Here is a 13,909-nt window from a genome sequence, read left to right on the forward strand (position 1 = left end):
TGCAGGAGGAAATGGCAACCCATTCCAGTATTCTTGCCTGAGAAATCTCATGGACATAGGAGCCTGAAGGGCTACAGTCCATGGGGTCACAAAAGAGTCAGACATGACTTAGCCACAAAACAACAAAACAACAACAAATACTCCTCAACAATAAAAAGCAAAGAATTACTGAAAAATGCAACAACAGGATGGATCATAAAACATTACGCTATTGTGAAGTCAGACACAGAAGGCTACTCCCAACTGTTTTTACTCAAACACTTCTGACACCAAATGTGTGGGTTATTTTCACACCAACAACCACTTTGCCAATTCTCCAGATACCAAGTGGGTGTCCTACAGTTCAGTTCAATTCTGACATAAAGTACCCAGAGTTAGCATCAGATTCCACAGATTTAAAGGCTTAGTCTCACAAGACTGCCTTCACTTCAGATTCCATTCTCAAGTCCCAGGTTGCCACCTGTACTTGTGACCAATCCTTTGTCAAGGTTGATAATTTGCTAGAATGGATCACTGAACTCAGGGAAACACTTTGCTTACATGCAGTGATTTATTATATAGTATACATTTCAGAACAGCCAGATGGAAGAGATTCATAGGGCAAAATACGGAGGGGAGGAGTGGCAGGGAACTTCCATGTCTTATCTGGGCACACTACCCTCCCAGTACCTTAAGGTACTCACCAGCCAGGAAGCTCTCTGTAGTTTAGGGGGTTTCATTACATTGGTGTGATCGATTATTTTATTGGACATTAATAATTGAACTCAATTTCCAGTCCCTCTCCCCTCCCCAGAGGTCATGGGGCTGAAAGAGCCAACCTCCTAATCATGCCTTGGCCTCTCTATAGACTAGCCCCCATCCTGAAGTTAAGAAGGGGGTCTCCAGCCACCAGTCACTTAATTAGCATGCAAAAGATACTCATCACTCCCAAGGTTCCAAGGGTTCTAGGAGCTCTATACCAGGAACTGAGGATAAAGATCAAATATATGCTATCATGCCACAGTTACATACTAGGTCATTTCATACAGGCTTCCCAGGTGGCACAGTGGTAAAGAGTCCACCTGTCAATGCAGGAGATGCCAAGAGATATGAATTGGGTGGGGAAGATGCCCTGGAGGAGGGCATGGCAACTCACTCCAGAGAATCCCATGGACATAGGAGCCTGGTGGGCTATATAGTCCATGGGATCCCAAAGAGTCGACACTACTGAGCATGCAGGCATAGGGGAAGTAGGTACCAGGTGCTTTAGTTAAGGAGAGAGTTGACTGCAAAGGAGCAGAAGGGAATTATCTTGGCTGTTTTAAATGTTCTACATTGGAATGGTAGTTATTTGACAAAAGAACTTTGTCAAAATTCATTAAAATTTATAAAAGGAGTGTGAATAGTATATAAGTATACCTGAATAAATATGATTTCAAATAAAAGCTATTTCCTTCTGTCACCTTCTGCAACTGTCCCTTGCCCCTAAAAAGTGTGACTGTAAGTGGGTGTAAAGGAAGGAATAAAAGTTCCATCAGTGAACACCTGGTCCGACTTCTACACAAGTGTCCACTGTCCATGGTGAGCACCAAGAGTAGAACATGATTCAGTAGCATTTTTCATGTATCTTTGCTCCAAAGCTTCTGTTTCTCCCTGATTTCAGCCTCAAAGTTCCTCCTCTTTGGGTCCTTCTTCTGTGCCTTTCAGTTCTGGAGACTGAGCAGCTTTAATAACTTCTTTTGGTTCCATCTCTTTACTTTCTTTTTTCTGTTTCTCTCCTGCCTTTTGTTCTTTAGCCTCAAGTCGGTAATTGATGCCCATGCCGATGAAGAGATAGATGCCTGCGACAATAAGGATTATGCCACATGCCCAGTATGTGTATTTATAGTCTCCATATATGTCATTGAGACGACCTAAGGATGTAAAAAAAAATAAGTTATGTGGGTAAACAATTATATCCTTTCCCAAATAAAGGTTAAGGATCATTTCAAAGAGCCCATAAATGACAAATTAGTCTAAAAAGAAACTGCTCAAAGTTGTATGATCTTTCGTTTATGATGTCACACTGATTTTGGGGTGTCCCTGCACATTCTGTTATCTTTAGCAACTTGAAAATAACTAAATCTTGGGAAATTTGAATTGAGAAAGTCCTGGAGATCACCTAGAATCAATTCTCTCAATATCCAATGGAAAAATTTGCTCAAAAGAGGTTTAGGAGTCTTGTCCAAGGCCACAGAGCTAATTCCAGTCTCCCAGGCCAATGCACTTTTTCTGACATCAACTTTTCCCAAAGAATGTTCCTAGGGACACTCATCCTCTGCTAAAACATTAACTAACAGCAATACTTTCCACCATTCTAACCTCATACCAGGAAGATTCTATCATCATTTCCACTGTATAACATAAAAGCTGAAGTACGGAAACTTTAAGGAAGTCATCCAAGGTCACAAAGCTTTAAATGAAACGGGTTGGCTTTAACCCCAGCGAGTCTGACTCTGAGGCATGCACCCATAACCTCTGTGCTTCAGGCTACCTCCCTAACATTTGCACAGTCAAGTAAATTTGGAAATGACACATCATAGTCTTTTCTATTCAAGTTTTTATGAGGTCTGATATTCAAGAAACTTATTTAATCCTCACTATAGTAAAATTTATTAGCAACTCATCAAACTAGTATTAAGAAATAAACTTTGGAAAACTTGACACATATAAAGGCTACAATAACCAATTCAAATATGATTCCATATGGTTTTCCAACGCAGGGCATCACTCACTCAGCAATACTTAGTTTCTATATATCAGTACAGCCCTGGGTCTGCTAAGCCCTGAGTTAAGAGTGAGCAAAAGAGGTAACGTCCACAGTTCAGTGGAGAAGAGAAATGTTAATCCAATAACCACACAGACTGTCACAAGTGCTACAGGTGTGCTTGAAGGCAGAAATTAGGGGTTTGGGGCTAGCAAGGAGGGTCAGGAAGGCTGTTTTACAGTGCAAACTTAACCAAAACTTACAGGAGGATAGAGTTAACCTAGGAGAAAGGAGATGGGAAAAGGATCTGGGCGGAGAACAGCCAGTGCTAAGGCAGGTGGGACGGGGAAACACCAGGTGTGAGAGGGGCAGCAGAGAAAACAAACTGGGTGGTAGGAAGTGAGGCTGGAGAAAGAGATGCGCCAGGCTATGCAGGAACCAGCAGCCACAGTAGGGAATTTCATCTTCACCCTCAGAACGCGGGAAGCAACTGGAGTGTTCTAAGAGACGGGAGAATAGCTAGAGTGGATATGGGTAAAGCTAGAAGGCTACTGATAGAAGATCGGAGATTAGGATAAGAGCAGTAGTAGTGATGGAGGAAAAAATGAGCAGATTAGAAAGAGATTTAGGAAGCGAAAAACGAACAGGATTTGGAATCTCCTTGGATATACTGGGTTGGCCAAAAAAGTTCAATCGGGGTTTTTCTGTAAGATCTTATGGAGGAGAGAAGGTGGAAAAGTTTTGCCAGGTCAATAGTGGGTCTTTCATTACGTGTCCTTCTTAACTTTATAGTACATAATCTCAAAAACATGCATCACATTCGGAAGTCCAAATTATTGTTGTATTTTGTATTAATGATAATTTAAAAATGTAAACTGTTTAGCACTGACTGAGAGAATAATGCCTCAGGTTTTATGGTCACTTCTTAGCTGTGTGATCCTGGGCAAGTTATTTCACTTTCAAAAGCCTCTATTTCTTTAAAGTGGGAACAATAATAGTCTGATATCATAGTCTTGCAATATATGACAGAATATAGAAACGATTAGGACAGTCCCTGGTACACTGTGAGCCCTCATCTGGTACCTACTGTTATTTTAAATATTACTTTTGAAATAAATTCCACAATTAAAAAGAAATCACCAACAGTATTTTAAAGGTGGTTATACATTTTTCTACAGTAAATGTTAGGATTTTTTTTAAATCAGGAAAATTATTAGAAATACTTAAATTTATAATAGCGTTTTATTCCTCTTTCAGCTTGAGGATTCACTTTAATTCAGTTCTACAAGTATTTGAGCAATTGCTGTGCCAAGCACTGTGTCAGCCCTGAGGGTACAGAAATGAGGACTATCAAGCAGCCCACTGACTTCTGCTTCCCATCACCTTCCCAATCTTCTCTGCCTGTTTTATGTTAATAGAACCATAGAAATCGGGAGACATACTGTACCTAAAACTGGTGGCCCCAGGAGGATAGGGCAGCACTCCACAACGGTCACCAACCCCACAGCACTGGAGAATCTCTCGGCTCCCACAAGGTCCATCAGTGTCTCAAACAGTACGGCACCAAACCACCCAAAAGCAAATCCAAGGAATCCGGAGTAGACACAGAACCCTATGTAGCTGGAAGATAAAGGTACTAGCATATGACATACTCCGTTCATGATAATAGAAGCAGCCAAAAAGTACTGAATTCGTGGTCTTACCCACTTTGTGTTGGCTACAAATCCCATACAAGGTCTGGATACCATGTCAACAAAAGCCAGGATGGAGAGAAGGAAGGCAGCCTTCTCACTAGAGTGATGTTGACTCTTGGCGTAACTGCTAATAAAGACTAAAGGCGTAGCCATCCCAAAAGACATGATCACATTCCCAGAGAGGTACAGCAGGAAGCCTCTGTGCTTCAACAAGGATAGGTCCAAAAGCTTGTTAACTGTTTGACAAAGTGATTGTTTCTCCTTTGGGGAGTTTCTGCCATTAACTCCTGTCTTTGGAATACCTGGCCCCTTGTTTGCATCACATTTTCCAGCTTCCTGAAGGAATTCTTTAGATGTCTCTTTCTCTGCAGTGGTTGGCTTGGGCCCTATTGGTCTCATCAGGGCTCCGGCCACACAGCAGTTTAGTAGGAGGGCCCCCAGAATCAGGAAGCTTCCTCTCCAGCCAAAGGCAGCAAAAAGAGCCTGGCTGAGTGGGGCCATGGCAGAGAGGAACACAGGGCTGCCCGCCATGGCTAGTCCACTTGCTAACGGCCGCTTCTTGTAGAAATACTTGCCAATCATGGTCAAAGCTGGACTGAAGTTGAAGGCAAGCCCAAGACCTGGGGAGAGGGGAAGAAAAAACAATCACATACCATCAGAAACATATTTGGAAATGATTAACTAGGGAAAGAACTGACATGGAAAGAGGTCAAAATCATGAGAGGCTATTGTAACTACTAGGTCATGAAGTGGACTATTATCAAATAAATACAGACATAAAATCTCTTTATGCAGCAAATACTAGATTTATACACACACACATGCGTGTGTGTGTGTGTGTGTGTGTGTGTATGTATGGCATGCCATGTGGCTTCCAGGATCTTAGTGCCCTGAACAGGGACGGAACCCATGCCCCCCACAGTGGAAGTGTGCAGTCTTAACCGCTGCACCACCAGGGAAGTCCCTAAAAAATGTATATTATTAAAAACAATTCTTTTCACTTTAGCAACAAAAAGAACAATAGAGATTCTTTGTCTAATTTCATAATTACAAATGTATTAGTATGGAAAAGGATAAATAATTGGTGGGCCTACCCTAACAAATAAATAAACATATTGTACAGCTATAGTAATAGAACAAAACACTTACTCAAAATTGAAAAACTGATTTCTAAAAGTGGGAAGAAAATCCAGAAATAGAACCAAAAGATACATTTAAATTAATAGGGAAAAAATGGATTTTTCAGCTAATGGGGTTGGGACAGTAACTATGCTGATAACCTTTTAAGTGGTCTTCCAATCTTGCTTTTCTACTAGGTAAACCAGGTTAGGATGCTTGCCCATTTCCATCTCTCTAATGACTGCCTGTCCATAACTTTTCACTCTGGATTAAGAGGTCCTATGACTTGCCTCCCTGCCCTCACTTCAGTCTGTTCTTTTTGTGCAAAGTGGAACTATTACTCTAGGTTTCCACAAAGCCTTCTCCTGGCTATCATTCAGATCTCAACTCAAAATCACAATCTCCTTCCCTTTAGGGGCCATTCAATCCTTCTCTATCAAATTCTGTTTTAAGTCTTTGCAAAGCACTTATTACTACCTGAATTTTTCTTATTTATTCATTTATTTATTGGCCTGTTTATTGTCTGATTCCCTCCACTAAGGATCAGGAATTTTGCTTGTCATGTTGGTCTCCCCACAGAGCTTGAACCAGTGCCTGGCATATAGTTAGGGACTCAATGAATATTTGCTGAGTAAATTAATGACATGAAATAATGAACAGGTTGAATAACCACGTGGGAACAAATAAAGTTCCATTCCTTCTTTGTGTTATTCTAATATTCCAGATGAATTAAAATATTTAAATATTTAAAATTTTAATGCAGTAAAAGTATAGATCTAAAAAGATAATACCTATTATTAGCATTATCTCAGGTCCTGCAGGTGGGGCTGTAAATTATTAAAACCTTTCTAAAGATTAATTGGCCAATCGTATCAAAAACCTTTTCTTCCCCCCAGTAGTTGCACTTCTACAATTTATCCAAAGAAAATTATCATTTTCAAAGATGCATACAGAGGCACTATCATACAAACACTGTTTATTAAGAATGAAAATATAAACAATCTAAATGTCCTTCAATTAAAGTGAAATAAATTATAGTACATCTATCCAGTGAAAAAATAATAGCTGCTAAAGTATATTTACTGAGATGGGGAAGCTATTAATATGTTCATGATGTATTACTAAGTAAAAAAAACTGGTTACAAATATTTCACATAATCTGGTCAGTTTTCATTCCAATCCCAAAGAAGGGCAATGCCAAAGAATGTTTAAATTACTGTATAATTGTGCTCATTTCACATGCTAGCAACATAATACTCAAAATCCTTCAAGTTAGGCTTCAGCAGTCAATGAACTGAGAACTTCCAGATGTACAAACTGGGTTTAGAAAAGGCAGAGGAACCAGAGATCAAATTGTCAACATTTATTGAATAACAGAGAAAGCAAGGGAATTCCAGTAAAACATCTATTTCTGCTTCATTGACTATGGTAAAGCCTTTGACTGTGTAGATCACAACAAACTGGAAAATTCTTAAAGAGATGGGAATACGAGATCACCTTACCTGCCTCCTGAGAAACCTGTATGCAGGTCAAGATGCAACAATTAGAACTGACATGGAACAACAGACTGGTTCAAAATTGGGAAAGGAGTATGTCAAGGCTATACATTGTCACCCTGCTTATTTAACTTACATGCAGAGTACATCATGTGAAATCCTGGGCTGGATGACTCAAAAGATTGAATCAAGATTGCTGGGAGAAATATCACAATCTCAGATATGCAGAAGATGCCACTCTAATGGCAGAAAGCAAAGAGAAACTTTACAGCCTCTAGATGAGGGTCTTTCACCTCATCTTCCACCTCAGCCAGAGTGAAAAAGCTGGCTTATAACCCAACATTCAAAAAACTAAGATCACGGCATCTGGTCCCATCACTTCACAGCAAATACAAGGGGGAAAAGTGGAAACTGTAACAGATTTTATTTTCTTGGGCTCCAAAATGACTATGGAATGGTGACTGCAGTCATGAAAGTAAAAGATACTTGCTTCTTGGAAGGAAAGCTATGACAAACCTAGCTGCTGCTGCTGCTGCTAAGTTGCTTCAGTCGTGTCTGACTCTGTGCGACCCCATAGATGGCAGCTAACCAGGCTCCCCTGTCCCTGGGATTCTCCAGGCAAGGACACTGGAGTGGGTTGCCATTTCCTTCTCCAATGCATGAAAGTGAAAAGTGAAAGTCAAGTCACTCAGTGGTGTCCGACTCTTCGCGACCCCATGGGCTGCAGCCCACCAGGCTCCTCCATCCATGGGATTTTCCAGGCAAGAGTTACTGGAGTGGGGTGCCATTGCCTTCTCCAATGACAAACCTAGACAGCACATCAAAAAGCAGAGACATCACTTTGCTGACAAAGGTCCGTGTAGTCAAAGCTATGGTTTTCCCAGTAGTCATGTATGGATGTGAGAATTGGACCATAAAGAAAGCTGAGTGCCAAAGAATTGGATGGCAAGGATATCAAACCAGTCAATCCTAAAGGAAATCAATCCTGAATATTCATTGGAAGGACTGATGCTGAAACTGATGTTCCAATACTTTGGCCACCTGATGCAAAGAGCCAGCTCATTGGAAAAGACCCTGATGCTGGGAAAGATTGAGGGCAGGAGGAGAAAGGGGCAACAGAAGATGAGATGGTTAGATGGCATCACTGACTTAATGGACAAGAGTTTGCGCAAACTCTGGTAGATAGTGAAGGATAGGGAAGCCTGGTGAGCTGCAGTCCATGGGGTCACAAAGAGTTGGACATGACTTAGTAACTGAACAACAATATCCCTTTAAAAAATTTTTTTAACTTTATTGGAGTATAGCTGATTTTTGTTAGTTTCAGGTATACAGCAAAGTGATTCAGTTTTACATATACATATATTCATGCTTTTTAAGATTTTTTTCTCTTACAGGTTAGCACAGAGTACTGAGTAGAATTCCTTGTGTTATTGTCCTTGTTCATTATCTTTCTTAAATACAGTACTGTGTGTATGTTCATCCCAAGCTCCTAATTTATCCCCTACCCCTCAACATTTCCCCTTTGGTCACCATAATAAGTTTTTTCAATATCTATAATCTGTTTCTGTAAATAAGTTCATTTGTATAATTTTTAAAAATTGGATTCCACATATAAGTGATATCACGATATTTGTCTTTGACTTACTTCACTTAATCTCATCCCTTTTTGTTCTAAAAGTTCTATGTGTATAGAAGAATTTTTAAAACAAAACTTTTTGTTTTGTTTTTAGAAAGAATATAGAAAACTATATAAAAATCATATAGAAAAACTATAGAAAAATCAGTGGATATGGCATCAAATTGTTTTTTAAATAAATCTTATTGGAGTATAGTTGATTTATAATGTTGTGTTAGTTCCAGGTGTATAACAAAGTGAATCAGTTATACATGTACACACATCTACTCTTGGTTTTTTTTGTTTAAGATTCTTTCCCATATATGCTATTACAGAGTATTGAATATTGTGCTATAGAGCAGATTATTATAAATTATCTTCTTTACATATAGAAGTGTACATATGTCAATCCCATCTCCCAGTTTATCCCTCACCCCCCATGTTATCAAAATATTAATGGTAGTTTTCTCTGAACTGTAGAGCTCTGGGTGTTGACAGTATTTATATTCAGCAGTTCTATTTTCTTAATTTAGCTATTAGAAAGAGAGTTTTCCCATGTGTGCCCTTTATCCTTTGAAATGTATCTGGCTTTTCTACCAGAAAACTCTTTCTATGTATCCGACATTTTCTCTTTCTCCAATTTGAGCCAGTGCCTTCCTAGGCAGAAGGGGAAATGAGTGGGAACAGTTAATGACCTCCCTTTCAACAACTTTTTACCTATCACTGCTATCTTCTTTATAAAAACAAAAAAAGAAAAAGAATTCTCTTTCACTGTATTCATTCAATAAAAAATAATCACTCGTTAGGTATGATTACTTTTACACTTAATGTGAACTTTCTTTAAAGATTGCTTTTCTAATACTATTAAATTAATGATCAACAGCTCAAAAACATAGTGACCTAGTAATTTTCTAACAAAGAACTTTCATTTTTCAAAAGAATTGGCAAATGGATACTATAAATAGTCCACAAAGAAATTATTGCCTGAAAAGGCATTAGTACAACTCACCTACAATAACTCCAATACAAAAGTAAAGTTCCATCACAGTGCTACAGAAGGAACCTGCAACCAAGCCACAGCCTGACAAGCAGCCACCAAGAATCATGACGGGGCGACTGCCATATTTATTCACCAGGACACTGCTGATAGGACCTAGGAGAGAACAGACAGATTAGTAACAATATAGAGGAGAAGCCCAGCCCTCCCATCCACACCTGCTCATGCCATTACTGACACGAGAGCATGCTATCCCAGAAAATAAACAGACAGAACCCAGTGCTAAAGAATAGTGCTTTCTGTCTTTATTTCAGAGTCACAGGTTTGTCTAATGGAAAAAAAATATAGTATTGATTATACATCTTCTATATACCTAGGACATGTGAGATGGGTTTTAACTGAAGTATGAAAGACCATAAGCTAACTATTTTAAGGCAGAAGAGGCTGCAAGTACCCTGATTATAAGTGCTTAAAGGATTCTTCATATATCTAGGATATTATGCACATATATATAGCAAGTTTGCTTATTTTAATTTTTTAAAAAAATATTTTAATTTATGTATTTGGTTGCTCTGGGTCTTAGTTGCAGCATATGAACTCTGTAAGTTGTGGCATGTGGGATCTAGTTCCCTGACAAGGGTTGAACCTGGGCCCCCTGCCCTGGGAGCACAGAGTCTTAGCCACTGGACCACCAGGGAAGTCCTTGTTTTAAAATTTTAGATGGAATTTAAACATACACGACTGATGAGATATATGAGCTAGTCTGATCATACTTCTGACTTAAGGGCATATTTACTACAAACTACCTAAAATATTGTTTCTCATAGAAAACAACAACAAAACCAAAGGAGGCCTACAAAATAAGAATGCCTACCATCACCACTTTTCTTCAACATTATACTGGAGGTCCAAGCCAGTGCAGTAAGACAGGAGGAAAAAAGGTGTAAGAAAAGGAAGAAACCAAAGTATCAGTATTTGTAGAAGATTTGTTTGTCTATCTAAAATTTTTGAAAAAGAAATCTACCAATAAACTACTGGAAATCAGAGTTTAGCAAGCTTACAGGATATATGATTAAAGTACAAATATCAATAACCTGTCTATACCCAGCAGCCAACACAAGACACATTTTTAAAGAAAGCTATCCTTTATAATGACACTGTTTTATATTATAACTGACCCAACAGAGAACACGATTGCTATGTAACTTTGTTAGAATGAAAAATATGATTCTAATCACATAACTCCAATAACTAAGATTTCAATTATTTTTACTAATAGAGATATCAAGAGCAAAAAGTACTTAATACAGAACTTCTGTCTACCCACTGAAAGTTAAAAGAGCAAGCCTTCATGGGTACTTACCTCCAGCATACATGACAGCAAACGCAATGGAAGATAACCATGACACTTCGCTGGTGCTGGCTTTAAATATTTCTTCAATTTCTTTGTAAAATACACTAATAGATTTGCCAAATGCACAAGAGAAGCCAATGGAAATGAAAGCTCCAACTACCACTGCCCACCCCCAGCCTCCATCTGGTGGGGTATATCCAGCTGGACCTCCATTTGATGGTGGCATTGTAAGTAAAGATGAATTCTAAAATCCAGTTCAAATCCAGATATCTAAAGGGTATGAAATCAAAATAGTACAGAACAAGTAGATCAATAGCAAAGCACTTCCAGAAAATCCCTTACATTTATGAAATAAATAAATAAAGGCATATAGCAATTTTCTAAATAAAAGATCAAACATTAGATTCTCATTTAATGGGCTGCAAAGTTATCTCAGTAAAGTTTATTTTTCATCCAGATGCTTAGACTTAAGTTTTTGTTGTTTTACTATTATGTGACTAGAAAGATTCCTAAATGATGGCTGGCCAATACAGTTTAAATCTGCAAAATGAATCCTGATATCAGAGACTAGTAGTTTTAAACCAAAGATTTCACCTTTTCTTAAGCCCCAGCATTAGTGAAAAACATAGCTAAAAAAAGAAATTTAATATGATTATGAATTACCAGCAGGTGGGAGAAGTTGAGAGCAGATTTACCAGTCTAGAGAAATTAAGTTCTCCTTGGATTTACTTAAACCAGATTCTATTTTGTGTCAAAATTAACAACAATATGTTATCATACATATTTCTGGCCACCCTAACATTACCTGGAGAGATTTAGTACCGTATTGACACTGTGCAATGACAATATGATATAAATGATATAAAATGGTTAACAGTAACAATATCACATTTTACTATTCCTTTTTAATACAAATTCTACCTTCCTATCCATAGAAATTAACTTTTAAATAGCTCACATTCTAACTAAACACTTCAAATATAGTTTAGAAAGTGATGCTGTAGTGATTTAAAAAAAATAACTCAGAAAGAGTTCTGCTTGAGAAGCTAAAAGACTAAGTTTTTTAAATAAAGCTTTTATAGAAGTAAAGTTTCTAAAACCTTTATAAAATTATAAAACTCCCAGAGTTTGCAAACTTTTGTTAGACTTATCCCAAGGTGTTTTTATTACTCTTATAGATAGTAGTTATAAAAAATCATCTTCTGTTAGTTGCTGGTGTATAAAGACATAACTTATTTGTTTCAATAATAGCTTTACTGAGATATCATTCACATATAATAATACTTTAAACTTTATATTTCAGTGGTTTTCAGTATATTCACAAAACTATCAACTATCATCACTAACATCAAACATTTTTATCACCCTTGAAAGAAACCCTGTACCCACTAGCAATTTTATTGCTAAATATTATTTTTTTATGATATTGTAAATCAAGTTGTTTTCTGAATATCACTTTTGGATTTTTCATTGCTAATGTCTAGAAATTGATTTTTTGATGTTAATTTTGCAGCCTCCAAATTCGCCGAACTCATTTATTAGTTCTAATGGGCTTAAATAAGTATCTGTGGATTTCTCAGGATTTTCTATTTACAAAAGCATGTAATCTGTGATGATTTTACATCTTTCTTTCATTGCCTAATTCCTTGGATAAAACCTCCAGCACATGTGGTGAAAGCAAACATCCTCATCTTATTTCTGACCTTAGAAAGCTTTCAGTATTTTACCATTAAGTATGCTGTTAGCTGTGGGGTTTTGTAGATGCCCTTTAGCTCAGATGGTAAAGAATCCACCTGCAATGCAGGGTACCCAGGTTTGATCCCTGGGTCAGGAAGATCCCCTGGAGAAGGAAATAGCAACCCACTCCTGTACTCTTGCTGGAGAATTCCATGGATGGAGGAGCCTGGTGGGCTACAGTCCATGGGATCGCAAAGAGTCAGACACAACTGTGTGACTAACTTTAACTTTATTAAGTTTGGGAAGTTTCCTTCTATTTCTAGTTGTTGAGTATTTTTATCAAGAAGGATGTTCAGTTCAGTTCAGTCACTCAGTCGTGTCCGACTCTGCAACCCAATGGACTGCAGCACCCCAGGCTTCCCTGTCCATCACCAACTCCTGGAGCTTGCTCAAACTCATGTCTATCAAGTGGGTGATGCCATCCAACTATCTCATCCTCTGTCGTCCCCTTCTCCTCCTGCCTTCAATCTCTCCCAGCATCAGGGTCTTTTCCAGTGAGTCAGCTGTTTGTATCAGGTGGCCAAAGTATCGGAGCTTCAACATCAGTCCTTCAGCATCAGAAGGATATTGGATTGTGGCAAATGCTTTGTTATGTATCTATTAAGATGACCTTGTGGTTTGGGACCTTTATTCTATTAATACAGTGTGGTTGAACTGACTCTTTTAAATTTTGACCCACTTATGAATTCCTGTACTCCTGAGATAAGTCCCAGTTCATCATGATATATAACCCATTTTAAATGTTGTTGGATTCTGTTTGCTCACATTTTGTTGAAGATTTTAATGTCCATATTTACAAGGGATGTATAGTTTTCTCCTCTTGTGATGTCTGATTTTGGTTTCAGGGTAATTCTGGCTTCAAAACTAAGTTGGGAGGTGTTCTGTTCTTTGGAACAATTTATAAGAGTTGTGTTTGTCTTTAAATGTTTCATAGAATTTACCAGTGAAGCCATCTAGGCTTCAGGTTTTCCTTGTGGGTAGTTTTTTGTGTGTGTGATGATTATGTCAATCTTTTTACTTTCTATAGGTATATACAAATTGTCTGTATCTAACTTGAGTCATTTAACAGTTTGTTTTTCTATAAATGTATTCATTTCATTTAGGTTATCTAATTTGTTGGTCTGCAATTGTTCATAGTATCCCTTTATAATCCCCTTTTTATTTCTGTAAGA

General features: G+C 38.0%; 1 protein-coding gene across 1 annotated transcript; it reads right to left on the bottom strand.

Annotated features, from left to right (window-relative positions):
• Window positions 1-234: 234 nt before the first annotated feature.
• Window positions 235-11,270, bottom strand: LOC138446166 (monocarboxylate transporter 1-like). The gene is made up of 4 exons (XM_069600945.1): window positions 11,010-11,270; window positions 9,659-9,802; window positions 4,173-5,039; window positions 235-1,892 (listed from the first exon to the last, which is right to left on the bottom strand). Exons 1-4 carry the CDS (start codon window positions 11,224-11,226, stop codon window positions 1,645-1,647), a joined length of 1,476 nt encoding a protein of 491 aa, XP_069457046.1. The 5' UTR covers window positions 11,227-11,270; the 3' UTR covers window positions 235-1,644.
• Between the last annotated feature and the right edge of the window lie 2,639 nt (window positions 11,271-13,909).

This window comes from Ovis canadensis, chromosome 1, assembly GCF_042477335.2.
Source record: "Ovis canadensis isolate MfBH-ARS-UI-01 breed Bighorn chromosome 1, ARS-UI_OviCan_v2, whole genome shotgun sequence".
NCBI classification, from domain to species: domain Eukaryota; kingdom Metazoa; phylum Chordata; class Mammalia; order Artiodactyla; family Bovidae; genus Ovis; species Ovis canadensis.

Coding starts and splice junctions, on each gene's coding strand:
- LOC138446166 (XM_069600945.1), bottom strand. CDS start 11,226: ATGCCACCATCAAATGGAGGTCCAGCTGGATATACCCCACCAGATGGA. Junction 9,803..11,009: donor TGCTGTCATGTATGCTGGAG/GTAAGTACCCAT, acceptor GTTCTCTCCTAG/GTCCTATCAGCAGTGTCCTG. Junction 1,893..4,172: donor CCTGGGGCCACCAGTTTTAG/GTACAGTATGTC, acceptor TTACATCCTTAG/GTCGTCTCAATGACATATAT.